Source organism: Atractosteus spatula, chromosome 24 (assembly GCF_055471065.1).
Source record: "Atractosteus spatula isolate fAtrSpa1 chromosome 24, fAtrSpa1.hap1, whole genome shotgun sequence".
Classification (NCBI taxonomy): Eukaryota; Metazoa; Chordata; class Actinopteri; order Semionotiformes; family Lepisosteidae; genus Atractosteus; species Atractosteus spatula.
In genome coordinates, this window is record NC_142729.1 from 5,078,908 (window position 1) to 5,104,874 (window position 25,967).

The 25,967-nt window shown below is 43.5% G+C and overlaps 1 gene segment (V, D, J or C); it reads left to right on the top strand.

The window, feature by feature from the left end:
- The first annotated feature begins 662 nt into the window (after positions 1-662).
- The window catches only part of LOC148815804 (Ig kappa chain V-III region MOPC 63-like), a 76,202-nt gene continuing 50,897 nt past the window's right edge, over positions 663-25,967 (top strand). The window contains 2 exon segments of the V gene segment in view: positions 663-729; positions 1,059-1,368. Of these exon segments, the coding sequence occupies positions 681-729; positions 1,059-1,368 (359 nt within the window).

A 25,967-nucleotide genomic window follows, 5' to 3' on the forward strand; every position in this document is an offset into this window, starting at 1 on the left:
ATTAAAACTGAAGCTTAACAAAGTTATTTATCTTGCATTCCTTGTCTCTGGAGTAGGGGGTCTCTTTTCATGATTTGAGAATCACCAGGTCTAATTTGTTCATGGCCAAAAGCTTTTATGGCTGTGTCTGTGCATCTCTTATTTCTCCTTGAGAGAGAGGTTCACAGTTCTTCTGGCCTTTGGGGAGCTACAATTGATAACAAATGCCTCATTATTCAAAGATGCAGGCATGCAGACTTACTTATTAGCAAGAAATGAGCACACACACCCTGGTGACAGATAGTATGGCTTACATGATCATAGAGTAAGTTAAGACAGTTTTGTTGTTGTATATGAAGACACAGAGATAAGTGCTGCTTTAACCAGACTCTCAACACTGCTGTCTTCAGTGGAATAAGGGCTCAGCTGATGTCTCATCTTCTGCCCCTTATAAAACTGTTCTCTATTTAGTCCTGCTGTCCTGGGAGTGTTCATGCTAAACTGCTCATCTTGCTCTGTCACAACACACAGCACCAAGCCTGTGTTTCCAGCACTGACTGGCTACAAGTGCTTCTGAACTCAGGAAGACAATTTGCATAGAAGAGACACTTTGCATTGGCAGCACATGCTTCAGTGCTCTGGGAGTGTTTATAGCCCTGTTAGTTTAACATTTTTTTACTTCAACAGGACCCACAGCAACAATGACCTTCATCACCATCTTCCTCTGGACACTCCTCTTCACTGTTCAGGGTACGATTTAATACTTATTTAATACTTATTTTTTAACAATATAGATTCTTGCAAATTAGGTGAACAAGGTGTACAGAAAGGTGTGAAATTGCTAAAAGTCTTCAAACATTCTAATTATCAAATACCTGTCTTCATCTGGGCACTCTTCGTCACTGCTCAGGGTAGGATTGCGTTTGGATATTTTAAAGATTTTACAATATTTTTATTTCATGTGGAAAAATAAGGAGTTAAGTTATTTTAGTTGAAAATTACAAAATCAAAAAATGTGAATATCTTTTGAATATATTGTTTCTTGTATGTCTATCATATTGTGTTTTATTGATTTACAGAATGCAATGGACAGATTTCTGTGACTCAGCCTCCAGTAATATCTACTGCTCCAGGGCAGACAGTTACTGTGAGCTGTAGGACCAGTCCTGCAGTTTACAACAATAATCACCTAAACTGGTACCAACAGAAAGCTGGAGAAGCTCCTAAACTCCTGATCTATGGAGCAACTAACCGTCAGACTGGGATCCCAGAGCGTTTCAGTGGCAGTGGATCTGGGACTGACTTCACTCTGACCATCACAGGAGTCCAGGCTGAAGATGCAGCAGATTATTATTGTCAGAGTTTACATTACCCAAACAGTAAATGGGTGTTCACACAATGTTACACACTCGTACAAAAACCTCCCTCAGCAAGACTGCACAGTGACTGCTCTGGTGCAGCTGGGACCTACTTCAGCTGCTGAGGGTGAAGGCAAAGATACAGGACACAGCCTGTGGAGCAAATCAACTGCACACATACACTGATATTAGTTCAATAAATATGCAAAAATACATTCAGCATGTCACTGTACTGAGAAAGGGAGGCAATATTTTGGACCACTGCTACACAACAGTAAAAGGAGCATACAAAGCGCTTCTGTAAAGGCACAGTTCTTTCCGGACACTATGCGGACAACACAATCCGAAGTAGTGAGGAAACACTGGGGAAAAAGTCATGCAGGAGACGGGACTGGAGACAGGGGGCGTGTCCATGGTGCGCAGGTGTATGGGGAAGGTGTGGCCGATGCAAACAATCCAAAGAATAAATCCATAGGCGAATCCAAGAAACAGACAAAAGTCTATGGCCAGGTGATCCATCCACGACGAAGGATTAAAAACAGGAACCGGGTCGGAACAGGCAAGGGGAACAGGAACAAAGACTTAAAAACATGATGGAGCCAGACGCATCAGGACCCGAGCTCGCATGATATGGAAATCAGATGCAGAGCCCAGAACTGACTGAGTGTCTGGCTTTTAAGGGGAACGGGAAGGAGGCTGTAACAAGGGGCAGGTGCACAGAATTAGGTCCAAAGTGGAAAGAGCTGGAGCGTCCTTAAGGAGGAGGGACTACAATCGTGACAGCTTCCCAAACCGAGTTTCGGCAAGCTGGACCACATCACTCTCCTGTTGCTTCCGAACTAAAAACAGAAGCTGAGACCTCCCCCATTGTAAACAGGTCATTGCGCTGTTGGTCTGAGGAGGGGAAAGCAGGTTAATAGACTGCTTTGATTGTACAGACTGGGACGCATTCAGAGCTCCGAACACAGTTTTAAATGAGTATTAGGACGCGGTCACCAGCTATATTAAATATTGCACCGACATTTGTTTACCAGAAAATAAAATTAGGACATTTCCCAATCAGGAACTGTGGTTCAACAATGACATTCACTTTAAAATAAAAGATATATCCATCGCGTTTAAATCGGAGGACAAAGAGCTGTACAGGGAATCACGGTCTGCATTACAGAAAGCCATGAAACGTGCTAAACGTAGCTACAGAGTGTGGCTTGAAATGCAATGCGCTGACATCCAGAGGTTGTGGCAGGGATTACAGCCAATCACAGGCTACAAGGGCTGCATCCAGGAGATTAACAAGAACAACACATGACGATCTGAACCATTTCTAGGCCCACTTTGATGCTCTGAGCACGGACACTGCCGAGAAGACTCCCAAGTGTACAGGGTGAGTTTGTTCTGTAACTCTCAGAGCAGGAAGTGCAGAAGACTCTGAGTCGGGTGAAAATCTGTAAGACTGCAGGGCCTGATGGGATACCACCCCGCGTCCTTAGGACATGTGCAGCCCAGCTGACCACAATGTTTACGAACATCTTTAACTCCTCCCTGTCGCAGTCCATTGCCCCCACCTGTAAAAAAAACAAAAGACTATTGTTCCACTCTCCAAAAAGGCAAAAGTGACTTGAACGATTATCACCCAGTAGTATTAAAATCTGTGGTGATGAAATGCCTTGTGAAGCTGGTGTTGTCACACATCAACTCCTCCATCACAGAATCCCTACATACAGCCTTGGATCTCCTGGACACTAAGAACTCATGTGGACTACAAATCAGCATTCAATTCCATTATACCCAGCCAACTGGTGACAAAGCTCAGGGGACTAGGACTGTGCATCTCTGTCTGCAACTGGCTGCTGGAGTTCTTAATCGAGAGACCACAGGTGGTTCTAATAGGTAATAAAACATCAATACCACTCACCCTGAGCACTGGCACCCCACACGGCTGCTGTCTGAGTCCAAGGTTGTACTCCCTATTCACTCACGACTTCACAGCAAGACACAGCAACAACAGCATCATTACATTTGTAGATGACACCACTATAGTAGGCCTGATCAGCGTTGATGATGAGTCCATTTACAGGTATGAAGTCATACTGCTGCTGAGGTGGTGTCAGAGCAATAACCTGGACTTGAACGTGAATAAACCAAAAGAGCTAATAGTGGACTTTCGGAGACACAGGCCGCACACTCACATCGCTCTCAGTATTAATGGAATGGAAGTGGAAACAGTCACCAGCTTTAGGTTTTTGGGTTATCACATTTCTAATGATCTAACATGGACTTGATGCACTATCTGCACTTTGTGTTTTTTACACTTTTTTAACAATCGAGAGACTTTCTGTAAGTAAGAATTCCATTGTACCAGTACATGTACCGGTTAGATATGGTAATAAAGTTCAAGTTCAAGGTCAAAATCATATTGAAGCTGAGAAGAGCTCCATACTCATGAGTCATTCTGAAAGTAGTTTGTGTTATTATTATAAACCTACAAACAAATATTATTATTTCTTAGGCTAAAGCATTGTGCCTCACAGTGCTGGGGACCTGAGTTCTATTCCTGGGGTGCTATCTATGTGGAGTTTGCACGTTCTCCCACAATTTGTATGGCTTTCCTATGGGGGCTCCAGTTTCATCCCACATGATGTTAGAATAAATATCTGCTGGTAAAATGGTAAAACTGGCCCTGGTGTGTGTGTGTGTGTGTGTGTGTGTGTGTGTGTGTGTGTGTGTGTGTGTGTGTGTGTGTGTGTGTGTGTGTGTGTGTGTGTGTGTGTGTGTTGCCCTGCGATTGACTGGTGTCCTGTCCAGGGTGTATCCTGCCTTGAGCCTCTTGCGATCCCGTGCTGAATAAAACAGCAAGAAAAGACACAGATGGATGGATAAAACATTTAGTTGGATTGATGGACTGACAGACTTTTTAGTCTAGGTAAACATTTCTCACAAGCAGGAAAACAGAACATTTAATATGTTAAACATTTAATAAAATGTTTAAATTTAACATTTAATATCAGAGATTTCATATGTGATCAGTAACTCTCTCTTCAATGTTGTACCTAAAATGATTCAAAAGAGAAGTTTTTTATTCACATGATTGTCTAAAATGATCCAATTTAATTACAAAATACATTTCTAAGTGCACCTGCAGTACTGGTCTTCAGTCTCTGTGGAGTCCTGATGAGGGAGATTTTTGTATGGGTGTGTAACACTGTGCAAACATATGGGTATTATCGAGGTAGTGTTGACTCAGGCAGTAATAATCTGCTGCATCTTCAACCTGGACTCCTGTGATGGTCAGACTGAAGTCAGTCCCAGATCCACTGCCACTGAAACACTCTGGGATCCCAGTCTGATGGGTAGTTGATCATAGATCAGGAGTTTAGGAGCTTCTCCAGCTTTCTGTTGATACCAGGCTAGTCTGTGTTAAGAGTCACATACAGTATGTTCACTGCAGGACTGGTGAGTGTCTGTCCAGGGAGAATAGATTTCACTGCTGGAGTCTGAGTCTCAGTCACCTGTCCACTGGATTCTGGAAGCAAGACTGTTGAGGTGTTACAGCAGCCCAGCCCAAGACAAGCAAAAACAGACATCAGAATAGACGACAAATTAAAATACAGTACATACAGTAATACAAAATAAATATAAAATAAATACATAGTTAGGTGTGTGCAAAATATGCTCACAGTCGCTGTAAAAACAATAAAATATGTGCAAAATGTGCATAGGTATATACAGATTGAGTGTCCAAAGAGTACAATAGTGCAACATGCTGTCCACAGACGAGCAGATGAAGGGCTAACAGTCCTAGTCTAGGGCAGTATTATACACCCTGACAGCCGCCGGGAGGAAGGACCTGTGGAAACGTTCTTTTGAACACCGTAGCTGGAGCACTCTGTTGCTAAAAGTGCTCCTCTGCCTAATAACAGTCCCATGTAGCGGATGAGAGGCGTTGCTCATGATGGCTGTGAGCTTGGTCAGCATTCTCCTCTCAGCCAAAACCTCCAGGGGGTCAAGGCTCAGCCCCAACACAGAGCCAGCCTTCTTGATGAGTTTATTGAGCCTATTTACATCTTTTGTCATGATTGTTATGTCATGGCCACTGATTCATAAAAAATGTGTAGCAGTGTTCCACATACACCAAAGGACCTGAGCCTCCTAAGAAAATAAAGTCGGCTCTGACCTTTCTTGTACAGGGCGTCAGTGTTAACAGACCACTCCAGCTTATCATCCAGGTGTACCCCTAAGTACTTGTAGGACTGCTCCACCTGTATTGTCCTCACCCTGGATGGAAACAGGGTTCAGCGGAGACTTATTCCTTCGAAAGTCCATGACAATTTCTTTAGTCTTGCTGGTGTTTAGCTGGAGATGTTTAAGATGACACCACTCCACAAAGCTGGTAATCAAGCTCCTATATTCCTCCTCCCTCCCCTCACTAATACACCCCACAATTGCAGAGTCATCCAAAAACGTCTACAGACGACATACCTCAGAGTTGTACTTGAAGTCAGAGGTGAAAAAAGTGAACAGGAATGGAGCAAGGACGATCCCCTGTGGAGCCCCAGTACTGCTAACATACTGTACTGTGGCCTGCAGGTCAGATAGTCTATAATCCAGGACACCAGGGGAGTGTCCACCTGAGCCGCCCTTAGCTTATCTCTCAGTAATGGGGGATGGATGGTGTTAAAGGCACTTGAGAAATCAAAGAACATAACTCTCACAATGCTCCCCATCTTCCCCAGGTGAGAGTTAGCTCTGTATAGCAGATAGATGACATTGTCCTCCACTCCCAAGTGTGACCGTTAGGGAGTCCAGTGTTGTACTCACCAGGGTTTTGAGGTGGTCTAGTACAAGCCTTTCTAGAGTTTTCATCAGGTGTCATATCAATGCCACTGGTCTGTAGTCATTCAAGACTTTGGGGTGCCCCTTTTTGGGTACTGGCACCAGGCAAGATGTCTTCCAGAGCACCGGAACCCTTTCTAATCTCAGGCTCAGGTTGAAGATGTACTGCAGCATTTCACCCAGTTGGTCCACGCAGATCTTTAGCACCCTAGAGCTGACACTGTCAGGACCCGCTGCCTTCCCTGCATGAAGTCTCCTCAACTCTCTTTTGACCTGGTCAGCTGTGATGGATATGCCGAGGAGGGCAGGGGAAGATGGAGTAGCAGTAGGAGGAATCTCATGATTGGTTGACTGAGGACATGAAGGTTCCCCTGATCACCTCCGAGCCTCCTGCCCCAGTCGCCCTCTCCGTTCCTATCCACCCATAGCTACAGTCAGTGTTACTTCTTCCTCTTCTGGGTCCGGCTTTTTCTCCCAGCTATCCTTTCATGGAATAAAGGACAGACTCTTTCTGCTTTTGTCGATTCAGGCTCCAAAGAAAACATCCTAGACTCTGGACTCGCTTTGTCCTGGAACATTCTCTGATTGCCCGTCACCCCTTCCATTGGGCTACTCACTCTTGATGGTTTCCCTCTCTCCCCTGGTCTGGTGAAGTGGCAGACCCCTCCCCTCACTCTCCACATCAGCGCCACCCAACAGGAAGTCATTCACTTCCTTAACAACCAATCCCCTTCTCACCCACTGGCTCTTGGTTTCCCTTGGTTACAGATGCACAACCCACACATTTCCTGGTCACAATGGGAACTCACAGCCTGGGGATCCCACTGCCTTTCGCATTGTTGTCAGCTCCCTCGGAAAGTTTCCATTTTCTATATTTCTCAAGATAACCTCTCTGAAATCCCTTTTCACTACTCAGATCTACACCTAGCGTTCAGTAAACAGAAGGCTCTATCCCTCCCTTCTCATCGACTGATTGCCCCATAGAACTGATTCCAAGGGTTCTTCCCCTAAGGGCCATATCTATTCACTTTCCCATGAAGAAACTCAGGCTATGGAGGACTATATTCAAGAATCCTTGAAATCTGGTTTCTAGTCAACTGGGAGGGCTATGGCCCTGAGAAATGTTCCTGGGTCTCCAAGGGTGATATTTTGGATCACAGCCTCATTGATGACTTCTTCCATGAATACTTCATGGGGTCATCAGGAGCCGACTTTAAAGGGGAGGAACTGTCACACCCCCCACTCTCCCTCGCAATCGCTGTTACATTCTTAAACCTGTTTATCGACCTCATTCCTAACTGAACCATCGCATTCTCACATGCACCAGATTCCACAGATTCTCACTCCCTGACCAATTGCCCAACCACGTTCCTTTCCCTTCAGTATTCAAAGTTCCCTCATGCACCAACCCATGCTCACTATTGAGAAGCCTCCCGTAGTATTCTCTTGTGCGCGTTTAAACCTTCTTGACTGATCTTCCGGTTCCTAATCTTTGCTCCTGCATATTTCGAACATGCTCTTTGGATATCATTTTTCGGATTTCCCTGGTTACCGGACTCATTGCTTCTCCTGTCGACCACGCCTCTGGATTACGTGTTTCGGATATTATCCCTGTGCTACTCTACATTCTGCAAGATTCACGGCTATGAATAACGATCCTCCCATTCTACCTATTGGTTCCTTGACTGTGACTAAACCTTAAACTCTGTTATAAGCTCTTTCGATTGCAAGACTGAAACCATGTCTGAGACGTTACTGAAACACCAAGGGAAGGTATAAGACTGGACTTTTGGTTAAGAGGTGATCAGCGCACCAACCCTTTAGAGACTGTGTCCTTTGAAAACACATTAATGTGGTAATTACTGTAGCACAATTCTTAACAACCCAAATTCAAATAACGGTGAGGCTGATCTGCGTGTAATCAGATCAGGACTACATAATTTTGTTAAAATAGATTAATTTATTAGTAATAAAAATAGTACAAACAAAAAGGCTAATGGAATGAGATGAGGAAATGGTTGGAAAGTACAGAATTAGAAAGTGAAAGTTGCAAAGATACAATATTTAACAGCTAATAAATGAACAGTTTAATAATCTCAAATTCTAATTTGAGGCAAAAAGTTACATTAGATTCCTATCAAGATAAAGATTTTACACTATCCCTATCAAACATGGAACCTATATAGTGTGAACTATTCCTTTGGGAGGTATGCAAACTGTGTGGATTTGTGATGGAAAGGAGCTGTGTGACACAGCTCAGGAGCTGATCTGGTGTTGCTGTCGTTGGGCTGCTGGCTGGAGAGGGTGGAGCAGCATATCAGAATTTGAAACCCTGGTCCAGTTAAGCTGTTTGGTACTTCTTCTCCTTGGCGTACAGGTTTGTGTCTTGTCGTCCCTGGTCCTAACTTCCTGTCCTCCTAGACCAAACATCCAAATTGTGGTTCTTAGCTTGCCCTGTTAATTAGCCTCAGACAAAGACATTCCAAAGTCTCATCTGCCAGGGTTCTAGTTGGCCATTTCGAATCTGTGATTCCTTTAGAAATTTTTATTGCTTCTATCAGGAGAGACAGGATAAAATGTGAAAACTTATATCTTCTTCTTTGTAATACACATAGGATTGTTAAACTGACAGAAAAAGAAACACAACATTTTCTGGAATGAGAATACTGTAGTTATAGAATATAGTTATATGTCATGATTGTAATCCCAGCTCTTTCACATTTTAGCTCATTATGTGTTCCTGCCTGCTATCCTGCCCCTCCTTATTTAAGCTAGATGCTTACTATTCTAGGCACAGCATTGGAAGATGGACGCCCGGAAGCCTACCTACCAGCAGGACCTAGAGTGACCTGACGGCTTCACCACTGTGTCCTGACCATTTGGGCCCAGGGCTCAGAGAGCCTGGTCTCGTTAACCCGTTTTTATTCCCTGTCCCTGCACCGGATCCCGTTCCGGTTTTTAAACCTTGTCTTGTTTTGTCATGGATGGATCACCCGGTTCTGGACTTTTGGACTTTGCCCTGGATTTACCCTTTGGACTCCCTTGGACTAGTTTGCCATGGCCACGCCCCCCCGAGCACCAGTGCACAGTCGTCACGCCCCCCCTGTTTGTCAACCTGCCCCGTTCCTCATCGTCGCCTCCCCATGTCCGTTTCCACTTACTTCCGGATTATACCGTCTGCATAGTGTCCTGACCTATGCATTGTTACATATATATATAACTATATATATGTAGCGGCAAGGCTTATTAAAATACAGGAATTACGTTTTCTACTCCCTTGCCAGTCCCTCTCTCCTTCATCTCAGTGGTGATTGATACAGGGAGGCCATTCCATTTGGTTCACAATTTAGGTGTTTTTATAGCTGATAGAGTGTCCTGATAAGGAACAACTCCCAAGGCTGAGACACATCAACCACCCTAACAAACGGTCATATCTGGCGCCTCAAAGTCTGTGAGATTCTGGGAGAGTCTTATTCAAAGTTGTTTACAACTCTAAGGTCAGAGTGCATTGTTACTCATCCTCAGGAACTGGTAGGGCAGGTTAACCCCACGTGGTTCTCGGATGCCCATGAAACTTTCAACCAATGAAAGACCGCAGTTCCTCCAGGTATAACAGGCAGCGCATTCTGCCTCAGTGCACCTCCTGGACTTCTCTCGACTCAGCGCCTCGTGGACATTTCTCAGACTCAGCACCTCCTGAACATCCTCAGACTCAGCTCGGACCACCACGTTATGGCCAGTGTGTCTGAGTGCAGGACTTTCCTTTGTTCTAAGAGTCGAGAACGGAGGTAGTGGTTTATATAATATATATAGCTTTATAGAATATAGTTGTAGAATACTATAGTTATAGTTATAGCTATAGCTTATGTACTTCACAAAAAGTTGTCAAAAGTTGTCAAGCCCTATGACCAGCAATATAGCTTGTGCAGTGAGACATTGCAACTTGCCAATCACAGGAAAGCTTGTTAGCTGCACTTTTATCCAACGAGGTCCAGGTGGAACAATGCCTAGTCAGGTCACCTCTAAAAAGGCATTAATTCAAAGCTTAGGTCACTGCAAGAAAGGGCCACACTGTTTCAGTTTTCTGTGCATTACATAATGCCTAGAATGTCACCAGAAGCAAGGGAGAGGGCCATTGGCATGCTGCAGGCAGGCATGTCATGTGTCAGTGTTGCCAGACACTATGGAGCAAGCTGCACCATTGTGTCCCGGATGCAGAGAAGGTTTGGTCCAAGGTCTGGTTGCCGTTAAGTGACCACACCAGAGCAGGACCGACACATCAGACTGCCCATGTTTTGCCCATTCATTTTATAGCAAACAATCACAGCCCATGTCTCCTTGAATATTTACGACCCTGAATTTTATTTTTAATGGACTATTTTGAGTTGACCGTTTTTCTAAGGGAATGGAGTATGTGATGTGGAAACTCATCCAGTGCTTCATCCATTCTTGGCAATGGGAGGGGGTTGTACCTCATTTAGCCACTAGAGGTAGGACTCTTTCCAGCCTTAGGTCCTCAATCAATGAAGTTGGATCAGAATAATCACAATTTGTTGATTAAAGTCTAAATATTCTCAGTAATGTTTCTTGTAATCAGAATTCTGACTGTGTCATCTGTTTCTATTATAAATCAACTTGTAATTCCAGATCAAACAAGTGATCTCTATTGGCATTTTCTTTTATATTCCTTGTGGCTTGAGGATTAATGCAGTTGATTGTGTTTCTTTTCAGTATAAAAATGTGATTTTTACAGAATTTTTACATTTACAGAATGGGAAACATTGGTGTCTATATGAATTATATTAAGGTACTTTTGCCCTGTTTCTTAAAATTCAACCTTAACACAGGTATTTGTCTTGCATTCCTTGTCTCTGGAGTAGAGGGTCTTTTTTCATGATGTGAGAATCAAAAGGCCTACTTTGTTCATGGCCAAAAGGTTTTATGGCTGTGTCTGTGCAATTCTTATTTCTCCTTGAGAGACAGGTTCACAGTACTTCTGGCCTTTGAGGAGCCACAAGGAATAACAAATGTCCCATTATTCAAAGATGAATGCTTGCAGACTTATTAGAAAGAAATGATAACATATACCCCGATGACAGATAGTATACATGATTACATGGCTTACATGATCATTGAGTAAGTTAAGACATTTTTGTTTTGTATATGAAGACACAGAGATAAGTACTACTTTAACCAGACTCTAAACACTCTGCTGTCTTGAGTGGGATAAGGGCTCAGCTGATGTCTCATCTTCTGCCCCTTATAAGACTGCTCTCTATCTAGCCCTGCTGTCCTGGGAGTGTTAATGCTAAACAGTTCATCTTGTCACAACAAATAGCACAAAGCCTGGGCTTGGATATTTTAAACATTTTACAATATTTTTGTTTCATGTGGAAAAATAGGGAGTTAAGTTAATTTAGTTGAAGACAACAATATTACAAAATAAAAAATTCTGAATATCATATGAATATATTTTGTATGCCTATCATATTGTGTTTTATTGATTTACAGAATGCAATGGACAGATTTCTGTGACTCAGCCTCCAGTAATATCTACTGCTCCAGGACAGACAGTCACAGTGAGCTGTAAGACCAGTCCTGTGGTGTATGGTAACAATTGGTTAAACTGGTACCAACAGACAGCTGGAGAAGCCCCTAAGCTCCTGATCTATGGAGCAACTAACCGTCAGACTGTGATCCCAGAGCGTTTCAGTGGTAGTGGATCTGGGACTGACTTCACTCTGACCATCACAGGCGTCCAGGCTGAACATGCAGCAGATTATTACTGTCAGGGTCAACACTACCCAAACAGTAAATGGGTGTTCACACACTGTTACACTCCTGTACAAAAACCTCTCTCAGCAGGACTGCACAGCGACTGCACTGCTGCAGCTGAGACCTACTTCAGCTGCTGAGGGTGAAGGCAAAGACACAGACCAAAGGCTGAAGCATTATGTCTCACGTTGCAGGGGACCTGGGTTCAATTCCTGGTGTGCCACCTACAGTATGTGTAGTTTGCACATTCTCCCAGGAATGACTCACATATATGTGCTTAGAGTCATATATGTACACTGCAGGACTGGTCTTACAGCTCACAGTGACTGTCTGTCCAGGGAGAACTGATTTCACAGAACAGATTCTCCACAGTTTCCTATTGCCAGCTAGGGATTCTATATCTCAAGCCATCGTTCCACTTATACTATAGTTAATTAGCTATTGAAGTTAATTGAACAATTTGAGCACCAAGATTAGCATTATCCGCTCTAACCTCATTACATTAGAAACACTAACACTTAAACACGCTTCTCTTTGGGTTTACACTATGTACAGTTAGACACAATCTGAGATATACACTCTGACAGCTATATCATCTTGTAACTCCTGGGAAAGAGAAGGTTGCTGCTCAAAAAGGTTTTGTGGGACCAGTAGGAGGCTCTAACTCTGCACTCTGTGTGGGTCCTCATGCCCCAGTATAGTGATGGGAACGCTATACTGTAAAAAGTTGCAGTCCTTCGGATGAGACCCAAACTAGGTGCTGACTCTATATGGTCATTAAAAATCCCAGCATGTTTTTTTAAAAAGAGTAGGGGTGTCATCCTGTCGTCCTGGCCAATTTTCCCATTGGCCCTTACCCAACATGTCCTCCTCCTGTTGCATCATCCAGGTGGGGCTACACTCTGGTGGAGTCCCCATTCCCTGTAAAGTGCTTTGAGTGTCCAGCGAAGCACCAAATAAATTAAATAATAAGAATAAATGGAGGTGGACCTTGTCAGGCAGCTCCTATCCCACTAGGGAAATATGCAGCACGGCATTGTGTCCTGATAAAGTGGTGTGGGCAGTAGAGACCAAGACTGTAGTGCTCATGAATTGACAGTCCCATGAGAGGAGGAGACGGAAGCTCATTTGAGAGGAAGAGGCTGCCGGAATGTAGAGAATGTGGCTGGAGACCCTTTGTCTACCCCGTGGAAGTGGGAAAAGGAGGAAAAAGGAAGGTTCAAGCTGTGGCTGAGGAGAAGAGCTGGAGGCCCACAAACCCTATCAAGAGAGAGGCCAGTAGGAGATACAGCAGGCAAAAGCTATGCAGGTTAACATTCACCTGTAGATGACTTTAGCATTGTTATATTAGCAATTTCAGGAGAGTGGGGTAGTTACACCATTACCAGTGTTACAACAAAACTTGGAAAATTGAACAATTTAATGGGTAAAATACATTGTTTGCAAAAACTGCAAAAACAAATCTCATACTGAAATTTGTCAATAGGTCTCCAAAACCACTATAGAAAAGTACAGATTGAGTATTGAAATTGTGATTAAAAAATTCACTGGACTGATGGGAAGAGATTGTTTGTATTTCAACACAATGGGATGTCATTGGAAGGGGGTGAATAATTTTACAAGAATTTTATATTCTATATAGAGCCATAGATTCAAAAATAAACACATCTCTATGCATTCTCATTTTTATTGTGAATATCTGTCATGGCAACAGAAGTTGTAGTTTTCTGCTTCTGAGACCAGAGAACATACTGTATAATGAATTAAAGGTAATCCAGGTCACCAGGGTTATCACAGGGTTATTCTGTTCATTCAAACACCATGATGGGATCTTTAATGACCAGGTAGTCAGGTCCTCAGTGTGAAAGCTCATCCAGTGGACAGTATCTCCCACAGTACAGTGTCTTCTGTCACCTTTTATAGGGGATTCTGACTCGGAGGCATTCAGTCGTAATCCTACAGAACACAGCCTCACACCACTGGCTCCTCAGCCAAGACCAGACAACACGTCTGAAACTGCAGTTCCTCTCGTACTGAGCAGGATTACTGCAAATTCCTGGAAATCTGGTCCAAGAATCCTGTTCCACCTGTTGGTCCACCAACACCTCTCACAGCAGCAAACTGGTTTGGATTGGAGATCTCTAATCACATTACTGACAGTCTAAACTTGCTGAATTTCTGAAAACTGATTAGATCAGGCTAGAAGGTGGAAGTGCAACTGTGAGGCCTCCACTGGAGTCTTCCAAGAAAGAAGAGAAAAAACACCCTTTTGTCCTTAATAAGTAATTCTCAGTTAATCTTATTTCCTAAGTAGTATAAAGCGACACCTTTCGTCAAACTTTTTTTTTGCCAATGGGAGTCCGCGGTGGGTGGATGTCCCGCCCCCTTGACAGCCAATGGTGGGTTGTTATGGGTGCATGTCCCGCCCCCTCAGGAGCCAATGGTGTGTCGTTAAGGGTCTGAATTCCCGCCTTCCCCCTGCCGGTCGGGCCAGAGCCTCAGGGTCCAAAAGCCCCAGCCGCCGCATCCCTCGATTTATGTGTGTGAAAGCGTGTATTGGTTTGGAAGGGGACCATATCTTCTGCGGGATTGAGTGTGCTCTATTATAAACCTAGGGAATCGGGGAGTTACGGCGGCGTGGGGAGTCTGGTGAGGGCCGCGAGATCCCGGGGTATGAGCGGCGCTAGCCGTGGCCGGGTGGCCAAGTGGTTGTCCGGCCAGGCTGCTTATACACTGCACAAGCCGGCGCGCGTACGTTTTAAGAGAAACGGGACGTTGGTGTCCGAAATGGACTGGCAGTGGCAGGCCGACTTGGTGGACATGAGAGAACACCGCGAGTTCAACGACGGTTTCTGTTACATCTTATCATGTATAGACAGGTTGTCTAAATACGCTTGGGCTGTGCCGCTGAAAACCAAGTCTGGAGGTGCCGTGACAGGCGCCTTCCGAAATATACTGCAAGAGGGGTGTGCTCCTAAAAAGCTACAAACGGATGAGGGTAAAGAATTTCTTAACAGGACCTTCCAAAATTTTCTCAAAACTGAGAATATTGAACATTTCGTTACGGCCAGCGATGTGAAGGCTAGCTTGGTCGAGAGGTTTAACAGAACTATTAAAACAAAAATGTGGAGGTACCTGACACACAAAAACACCTTTCGATATATCGACGTCCTATCAGATCTTATTTACTCTTATAACCATAGTTACCACACGACGACTATTAAATGAACCCCGGCTTCTGTTACGTCCGACAACTCCCTTGAGGTGTGGAGAACGGTCTATGACGAACACTTTAAGAGAAAACCGTCAAAGTTTTCATTTAATGTGGGTGATCGTGTGCGGGTGTTCAAAATAAAGGGAGTGTTTGAGAAGGGATATGAACAGACCTTCACAGATGAAATCAACCTGCCGGTTGGATGATGAAATGAAAGACATTCTTCAGAACTCACATCTGGCCGAATATGAAAAAGTGAAATTGTACAGTCAGGTGCTACAATGGTATTTGACATTAGTACGCCAGGAGACTTCCAAAAAGGGGACTTTAACTGTTGTACTACCGGAAAATGCACCCGCTGAGCTATCATGCACATTAGCACAATAGCCGTCATCGAGCGACGCTGACTTTGGGTATATTTTGGACAGCGTGTCTCAGCGGTTCCAGAGAAATGCCAAGATATTGTTAAAGACTATGGCCCGCAATGAACCGATAACAGCCTGGAATGAAAAAGGAGAATTTGTGTACAAGGGTTCTCACATGATTGATCTTCTCAGGGCTCTCACGCAGCAGCAAGCAGTTGCGGTCGGTAAGAAACCAAAAGGTTGGGATGTGTTCATGGAGGCTATGGCCGAAATCAACGTGCCGGGCACTTTGCTAGCCAACGCTGGTAACCGAGAGCTACTTGAAAAACTCAAGGCTGCCCCGCTGGGGTGTGCATCGTCTGTCAAAACTTTAAAAGCACCGGTAGAGATGTCGACGCCCGACCCGGTCTCTTAGATAACTGTAGAAAGGAGACGATCATTAATACCTAGAGCCACATGGTTGTCTTTGTAACATTTTTTCTCTCATCTGTGGGTATGTGTGTTTGTGATAAATGACTTGAAATGTAAATTAAAAAGCATGCGCAATATAGTTAAAAATGTTTGTAATAAAATGGCTTGGATGTAACATGTATTAAAAAAAGCTTGAGCAATATAACCTTATATAACCGTGAATGTATAATAAAAATATTGTATTGATTTTAATTCATATTTTGTGTTCTTTTTTAAATAATAACTACACAGACAATGAAATGGTTCGATTTCATTTTTATTTTAGACGGTCAATTAATATTTATGACATGTTTTAAATTGGCGTAAACACCCGCATAATTGAACATTTGTATTTTCAAATGGCTTGAAAGGGTACAGGGGTCTCCGTTTCACATGTCGTCGGTTTTTCAGAAACATTTCAACCATGCGGTCATTCTGGATTGCATTCATAGAATAAAGTTTTAAAATGTTTCTAAAAGATAAGCCTTTACATCTATGGTATAGAAAAAAGACGCAATGTAGTCCGCAGGTTACCGCAAAAGAATCTTGCAATTGTCTGTTGTTGTAAAATATGGAATTAGCATTTCTGTTTAAGAAATCAATAATGTTTTTGGGAAAGAAAAAGTCTTCGGGTGAAAATCCGTAGGAGTCGAAAAATTCTGCTCTCTCGTCATCGGGTAAGTAAATAGCAAGCCAGTGTTCACCGGGGCGGTCGTGTGGGTGAGTATTAACTATTAAACTCAGAGGGCGCCGCGCCAGTCTCTCGCTCGGTAGGGCATCACTGGGGAACACACCTAGAAAACTGTCTCGGGTGTAGGGGTCTCGGGTTAGAATGTCTTCCAGCTGTTTGGTGTTCATCTTTATGTGTAGGTTGTGTGGCCTCCCGTGCTTTTTAGCTGAAGTCGTAAATGACTTGAAGTCTCATATCAAGCTCTATCATGTTGTCGAACAGCACGTACACAACCGTGTTAACTGTAGTGGGTAGCGGTAGTGCGAAGCGTATTTCAGCTCTCAGATTACCCGTTTTGATACGTGAATAATGACCTGTGCACTCGTCGTCGGGGCTGAGATTGAAAGCGAACAATGTGTAACCATGCGCGTACTCCTCGCGGTCCACCAGAAGTGGTTTGTCTTTCAGACGCTTCCTGGATGTTTCCACCAGATTAAAATATTCACGGACGCAATGTCCATTCTGGAAGTCTGGTTGAAGCAGTTTAGTGGGGATTTGTTCACCGTCAGCGTAGAGAGCCAGAAAGTAAACGTTGTAGTGTTTAAAATTGAAGGGGTTTTGTGTAAAACTGCGGCTGAATGCTGCGTTGTCCACAAACCCCAAAATTACCACTTTGGGTAACTGCCTGAGAAAGAGGTTTTCTTGGTTACACACGCGGCTCCCTGCAGGCAGACTGAAGACTTTCATCTGTACGTGGTCTATGGGGTATTTAGCGTTGGCCGTCAGGAGTGCTTCGGCGTGTCCCAGTCCGACCCCTGGTGACACTCTTTTCACAAACAAAGATGCAGAGAGTACGCTCAGTTTGTGTTCTCCGACGTTGTTCTTTAAGCAGAAAGGATCTCTGTTGCGCGTGAGTTTTATTTTCAGGTCAACGTCATTCAGTAGTAGTTTGTCCTGAACAAACAGGTCTACGTGAATGTGACCCAGGAGCTCCAGTTTTCGGCTTTGTGTCGTGTATGATGCTCTTTTTCGGAACCCCTGATTGGGTCCATCCAAAATTGTGGACTCGTGTTGCCCGGCTGTGTCTTTGTAAAAGAGCCCTGTTGAATACTGCATCTTCAACGTCTCTTCACTGTAGTTCAGGACAGACTCTATAAAGGCTCTGTAAGGATAACAGTTGTTGCTCTGGCTGATCAACCGGTCTCCTACGGTGATGTCAACCTGGCTGAAGATGGCAGCAATGGGGTAATTCATCAGACTCACATGGGCTGCTGCATCAATGTCCCTGCTGTCTGCTTCCGTTATTTTACAGGTCAAATAGAGCAGCGTGTTGTTTAAATCTAAATAATCTTCTCCGTTGCCTGTGATGTAGAACTCCAGAGGTGCGTTTTCTGTTAGGGCCGTGAGGGTTGGAACTTCTATGTAAAAGCTTTTCTCGATGCTTGTTTGGGTAGGAGCTAATTGAAATATGTCACTCATGTTCTTGACATACACATCTATCTCTTTACCAAATTTAAACACATTAGCATTTGACTCTTTGTTTTTCATATCAAGCTTTGTAGAAAGAAGTGTGTAAAGCACTCTTTGTAAGAATTCAGACGTATACATTCGAAATTCTTCATTCTTCTGATGATGGCACACCCGGGTCTGTAAAACAGAGTGAAAGCTCTATTCACAAGGCGTGTATTTCACATTTTACATGGATGTTTTTTTTTGTCTTCAGTGTGTTAATGCTAAACTGCTCATCCTGCTCTGTCACAACACACAGCACCAAGCGTCTGTTTCCAGCACTGACTGGCTACAAGTGTTGTTGAACCCAGGAAGACAATTTGCATAGAACAGACACTTTGCATTGGCAGCACATGCTTCAGTGCTCTGGGAGTGTTTATAGCCCTGTGAGTTTAACACTTCATGATTGAGAGCTGCCCTTCATGGCAACAGAACCCACAGCAACAATGACTTTTATCACTGTCTTCATCTGGGCACTCTTCATCACTGCTCAGGGTAGGATTGGGCTTGGATATTTTAAAGATTTTACAATATTTTTATTTCATGTGGAAAAATAGGGTGTTAAGTTAATTTAGTTGAAGACAACAAAATTACAAAATCAAGAATTGTGAATATCTTATGAATATATTGTTTATTTTATGTCTATCATATTGTCTTTTATTGATTTACAAAATGCAATGGACTGATTTCTATGACTCAGCCTCCAGTAATATCTACTGCTCCAGGACAGACAGTTACAGTGAGCTGTAAGACCAGTCCTGTGGTGTATGGTAACAATTGGTTAAACTGGTATCAACAGAAAGCTGGAGAAGCTCCTAAGCACCTGATCTATGGAGCAACGAACCGTCAGACTGGGATCCCAGAGCATTTCAGTGGCAGTGGATCTGGGACTGACTTCACTCTGACCATCACAGGAGTCCAGGCTAAGGATGCAGCAGATTATTATTGTCAGAGTTTACACTACCCAAACAGTAAATGGGTGTTCACACAGTGTTACACACTCGTACAAAAACCTCCCTCAGCAAGACTGCACAGCGACTGCTCTTTTGCAGCTGGGACCTCCTGCAGGTGCTGAGGGTGAAGGCAAAGACACAGGACACAGTGTCCTGGAGCATACAGTACATAGCACTTCCAAAACCAAATTCAAAAACCAAAGTCGGACCACATCACTCTCCTGTTGCTTCCGGACTGTAAACAGAAGCTGAAGACCTCCCCCATTGCGAACAGGTCAGTGCACTGTTGGTCTGAGGAGGTGGAAAGCATGTTAAAAGACTGCTTTGATAGTACAGACTGGGACGCATTCAGAGCTCCCGACACGTGAGTATTCGGATGCGGTCACCAGCTATATTAAATATTGCACTGACATTTGTGTACCAGAAAAGACCAAATCAGAAACCGTGGTTCAACAACGATATTCGCAATAAAATAAAAGATTGATCCACCACATTCAAATCGGGGGACAAAGAGCTGTACAGGAAATCACAGTACACATTAGAGAAAGCCATAAAACGCGCTAAACGGAGCTACAGAGTGCTGCTTGAAACGCAGTGCACTGACACCCGGAGGCTGTGGCAGGGATTACAGTCAATCACAGGCTACAAGGGCTGCAGCCAGGAGATTGACACGAACAACACATCCCTGCCTGACGAACTGAATCATTTCTATGCCCTCTTTGATGCTTTGAACACAGACACTGCTGAGAAGACCCCAAGTGTACAGGACAAGTTTGTTCTGAAACTCTCAGAGCAGGACGTGCAGAAGACAATGGGTAGGGTGAAAATTCATAAGACTACAGGGACTGATGGGATACCACCCCGCGTCCTTAGTACATGTGCAGCCCAGCTGACCACAGTGTTTACGGACATCTTTAACTCTTTCTTGCCGCAGTCCATTGTCCCCACCTGCTTAAAAAAAACACTATTGTTCCACTCGGCAAAAATGACATGCCTGAATGATTGCCGCCCAGTAGCATTAACATCTATGGTGATGAAATGCCTGGAGAAGCTGGTGTTTTCACACATCAACTCCTCCATCTCAGAGTCCCTTGACCCTTTGCAATTCACCTACCATGGTGGTTCTCAAACTGTGGTACGCCTACCAGGAGTGGTACGCAGAGCGCCACCAGCTGGTACGCCATATGACCCTGGAACTTTGTTGTGTGCGCTGATAAATTGGGACGGGTTTTCATATTTTCTATTTTAATACATGTCAAATACGCAGCCTACGTACTACGATACAGTGCATGCTAATACTTGAGTGGACACAAGAGATATTATGTAATTCTATACCACTCTATAGGAATGCGTGCTACAAGGTAGGAGAATGTGCGTTATTTTGGAACAATGCCACTGTTGTAAACACAGGAATGCATAGAAATGCGTGTTACGAATGCTGGTAATCTTGTGAGCACAGGAAAGCGTGATAGATAACAGAAAAATATTTAAGAACTGTTCTAAGTCAATTTGAGAAAAATACACCAAGCGTCTCTGCGTTTCACTACCCTGCGCATGAAATAAAAACGTATTTTATCTTCTAAGACAGAGTCCTGAAACGGAAATGGGGAAAAATACAAGCTTGCAGATTGCTAAAGCAGGTAAGCCCCACACTATTTTTGAAGAACCTTATTTACCATTGGCAAAAAAGCTGACACATATTATGTTTGGAGAAAAAGCTGCTAAACAGCTCGACCTGCTGCCCCCTCTGAAAGACACAGTTACTCATAAAATTATTAGCGGATGATATCAAAAGTACGCTGATAGAGCGCATTAAGATGAGCAGATGTTTTTCACTGCAATTTGCTGAGTCTGTAGTCGATTTGGCCAATTTGCTCGTTTACGCTAGATATGAGTCCCATGAGGACTTTCTGTTCTGTAAGCCGCTACCAACAGGAACTACAAGAGAGCACATATTTCAGCTTCTGAATGAATTTATAGAAGAGAATGGCATCGACTGGATAAAATGCGTCGGAGTTTGTACAGACGGTGCTAGAGCAATGACAAGCCGACAGCTGTGTAGTTGCACGAATTAGAGAGGTTGCTCCAGAAGTTAATGGACGCATTGCAACATCCACCGCGAGACCTTTTCCGTCAAGAAAATGCCTGACAATTTTAAATCTGTTAGACTCTGTTGTGAATTGTATCAAGGCTCGAAAAATGAATTCACATCTGCTTTGCTCGACTAAACAGCCTCACCCTTCTCACTGAAATGGTGCTTTTTTATTGTTTATTGTTCCTGTTTTTTGTCTGTAAAGCGCTTTGAGTAGCCACCTTTAAAGGCGCTATATCAAATAAAGTTTATTATTATAATATTTATTATATGTATATGTGATGTGTGCGCGCACGCACGCTCATGTTGGTCATTGAGAATTTCTGGGGTTCCTATGAGAAGATGAGTTGAAGGTGGTACTTGGATGCTTTGGTTCGATCAGGGGTGGTATTTGGTCCAAAAAGTTTGAGAACCACTGACCTACCAGAACAACAACAGATCAGTGGATGATGCTGTCTCCCTAGCTCTACATACAGTCTTGGACCACCTGGACACTAAGAACTCATATGTGAGAATGCTGTTTGTGGACTACAAATCAGCATTCAATTCCGTCATACCCAGCCAACTGGTGACAAAGCTCAGGGAACTAGGACTGTGCAACTCTGTCTGCAACTGGCTGCTGGACTTCCTAATCGAGAGACCACAGGTGGTGCGGATAGGTATTAAAACATCAACACCACTCACCCTGCGCACTGGCACCCCACAACGCTGCTGTCTGAGTCCAAGGTTGTACTCCCTATTCACTCACAAAGCAAGACACAACAGCAACCGCATCATTAAATTTGCGGATGACACCACTATAGTAGGCCTGATCAGCGATGATGATGAGTCCACTTACAGGGATGAAGTCGTACAGCTGCTGAGGTGGTGTCATAGCAATAACCTGGACTTGAACGTGAGTAAAACAAAAAAGCTAATGGTGGACTTTCGGAGACACAGGCTGTACACTCACAGCCTACTCAGTATTGATGGAACAGAAGTGGAACCAGTCACCAGCTTCATTTCTAATGATCTAACCTGGACTGTGAGCATGGACTCTATCTTGAAGAAGTGTCAGCAGCGCCTCTATTTTCTGAGGTGCCTCAAACGATGGGGGATGCTAGTATCTGTGTTGGTAAACTTCTACCACTGCGCCATCTAGAGGGTCCTCACCAACGGGATCATTGTGTGGTATGGCAACACCTCTTCTCGAGAGAGAAACACTGCAGAGAGCAGTGAATGTGGCCCAGAAGATCATCAGCCGTGGTTTCACAGAGATTAAACAACTCTATGAGGACTGCTGCTGTGGTAGAATTCTGGCCATCACAGAGGACAGTCACCACCTCGGTCATGAGCTCTTCATCCCACTGCCCTCAGGCAAGAGATACAAGAGCATAAGGACACTTACCACCAGGTTCTTCAATAGCTTCTACCCAGAAGCAGTGCGATTGGTGAACACATTTGTCCCTGCCCCTCGGACCACACCTATACCATCAACCTCATTATAATTTCTTATTTATTGCACTTCTGCAATCATTTTTTACATGTCCGCATTTTTTACATTCAAACTATTTATTTGTTTACTTGTACATTGTCTACTGTCCGTTTGTGTATTGTCTTGATACACTGTCTGCACTTTGCATTTTTTTACGCTTTATTAACGATAGAGAGACTTTCTGTAAGTTAGAATTCCATTGTACCAGTACATGTATCGGTTACATATGGCAATAAAGTTCAAGTTCAAGTTCATTTTGGAACTGAGAAGAGCTCCATACTCATGAGTCAATCTAAAAGTAGTTTGTGTTGTTATTATTATTAACCTACAAATATGATTATTTCTTAGGCTAAAGCATTGCTGGGGACCTGGCTTCAATTCCTCGGCTGCTATCTACTGTATGTGGAGTTTGCACATTCTCCCACTGTTGCATGGCTTTCTTATGGGTGCTCAAGTTTCCTCCCACATGATGCTTGAATAATCATCTGTTGGTAAAACTGGTCCTGCTGTGAGTGTTTGAGTGTGTTTGCCCTGCGATGGACTGGTTTTGTGTCCAGGGTGTATCCTGCCTTGAGCCCTTTGCGTCCTCGTGCTGAATAAAACAGCAAGAAAATACACGGATGGATGGATAAAACATTTAGTTGGATTGATGGACTGGCAGACTTTTAGTCTAGGTAAAAATTTCTCACAAGCAGGAAAACAAAACATTTTAAATATCAGAGATGTCAGAATTTTGCACTTAAAATGATTCAAAAGAGAAGTTTTTTATTCACATGATTGTCTAAAACGATCTAATATAATAACAAAATAAATTTCTAAGCGCACCTGCAGTAGTTCCCAGCCTCAGCACTACAGTCGCTGTGCAGTCCTGGTGAGGGAGGTTTTTGTACGGGTGTGTAACACTGTGTGAACACATGGGTATTGCTGAGGTAGTAGTGACTCAGGTAGTAATAATCTGCTGCATCTTCAGCCTGGACTCTTGTGATGGTCAGACTGAAGTCAGTCCCAGATTCACTGCCACTGAAACGTACTGGGATTCCAGTCTGATGGGTAGTTGCATCATAGATCAGGAGTTTAGGAGCTTCTCAGCTTCTGTTGATACCAGGCTAGTCTGTGCTTAGAGTCATATATGTACACTGCTGGACTGGTCTTACAGCTCACAGTGACTGTCTGTCCAGGGAGAACAGATTTCACTGCTGGAGTCTGAGTCACAGTAACCTGTCCACTGGATTCTGGAAACAAGACAAAGCACAGTAAATGCAGGTATTTGATAATTAAAATGTTTGAAGACATTGAGTAATTGTACACCTTTCTGTACACCTGGTTCACCTAATTTACAAGAATCTATATTGTTACAATATAAGTATTAAATACGTATTAAATCATACCCTTAACAGTGATGAGGAGTGCCCAGATGAAGATAGTGATGAAAGTCATTGTTGCTGTGGGTTCTGTTGCCATGAAGGGCAGCTCTCAGTCATGAAGTGTTAAAGTCACAGCACTACTTAACACTGTGTGCATGAACAGTTAATGTTATGTACATTCTGACAGTAATAATCTGCCACATCTTCAGCCTGGACTCCTGTGATGGTCAGAGTGAAGTCAGTCCCAGATCCACTGCCACTGAAATGCTCTGGGATCCCAGTCTGACGGGTAGTTGCATAATTGATCAGGGGTTTAGGAGTTTCTCCAGCTTTCTCTTGGTACCAGGCTAGGTGATTATTCCTGTAAACTGTAGAACCGGTTCTACAGCTCACTGTGACTGTCTGTACTGGAGCAGTAGATATTACTGGAGGCTGAGTCACAGAAATCTGTCCATTGCATTCTGAAAATCAAGAAAACACAATATGATAGACATACAAGAAACAATATTACAATATTAAGTATTTCTGATTTTGTAAGTTTCTGGTCTTCAAAGAAATTAACATTTTCATTTTTCATTTTCACTTAATATAAAAATATTATAAAATCTATCAAATATCCAAACCCATTCCTACCCTGAGCAGAGATGAGGAGTGTCCAGATGAAGATAGTGATGAAGGTCATTGTTGCTGTGGGTTCTGTTGCCATGAAGGGCAGCTCTCGGTCATGAAGTGTGTTGTAACAGAAAGAATAAGGTTCTGGATCCTGAGATGAAGTAAAACAGATGATTTTATTGCATGCAAGGAACAATAAAGCCGAAGTATTGTTTCCCGCAAGAAACAATAAAACCGAAGTATTTTTCAATGTGCCGGTACAAACTTTTAGGTTATATAGTCCTTCCTTGCTGCTTCGGACGTCATTCAGTGTTATGGTAAAGAGGGGGGTCATGGTATCTGGCCAGTTAAGAGACCCTGGCCAAATGGTCAGTTTAAGATTATGCCCCCAGGGGGTTCCTAGCTCGCATCTGGAATCCTTATCAGTTAACCCCCTTTCCTGCCATAAACCCCTGTTGCTTAGAAGTCTAATTTTCAAGCAGAACTGAATTAAGTTAACCCTTTTTACATCTTGTGTCTTACTTCAAGTGTTAAACTCACAGGGCTATAAACACTCCCAAAGCACTGAAGCATGTGCTGCCAATGCGAAGTGTCTCTTCTATGCAAATTGTCTTCCTGGGTTCAGCAGCACTTGTAGCCTGTCAGTGATGGAAACAGGTTTGGTGCTGTTTGTTATAGAAGAGCAAGATGAGCAGTTTAGCATTAACACTCCCAGGACAGCAGGAGTAGACAAGGAGCAGTTTTATAATGAGCAAAGGATGAGACACGATCAGCTGAGCCCTTATTCCACTCAATACAGCAGGAATGAAAAACAATAGTCCTGAAATGAGCTTGTTTATCAAGGGTTGTGCCTCAGATCTGTTCAGATGAGAAAGATTAGTCTGGCCTTGCTGATTCACCCAGCTGAAAGAACATCTTGCCTCTGTCAGCCCTTCAATGAGTATCCCTGCAACCCCTAGTGGTTTAACCACTGTAATTATAGCCTCTCCACAGTTTTCTATTGCCAACTAGGGGCTCTGTGTCATAAACCATCATTCCTCTTATACTTAATTAGTTATTGGAGCTAATGGACCAGTTTTGAAAGTAGTGGGCACCAGCATTAGCATTGTCAGCTCTAAGCTTATTATGTTAGAAACACTCACACTTACATATGATGCTCTCTGGGTTTACCTTATGTACACTTAGACACAGTCTGAGGTACAGTATATCAGCTATATCATCCTGTAACTCCTGAGGGAGAAGAAGATTGCTGTTGGAAGGACTGATAATTGAACCAGTAGGGGGAGCTAACTCTGTGGTCTGGGTGGGTCACTTTAAAA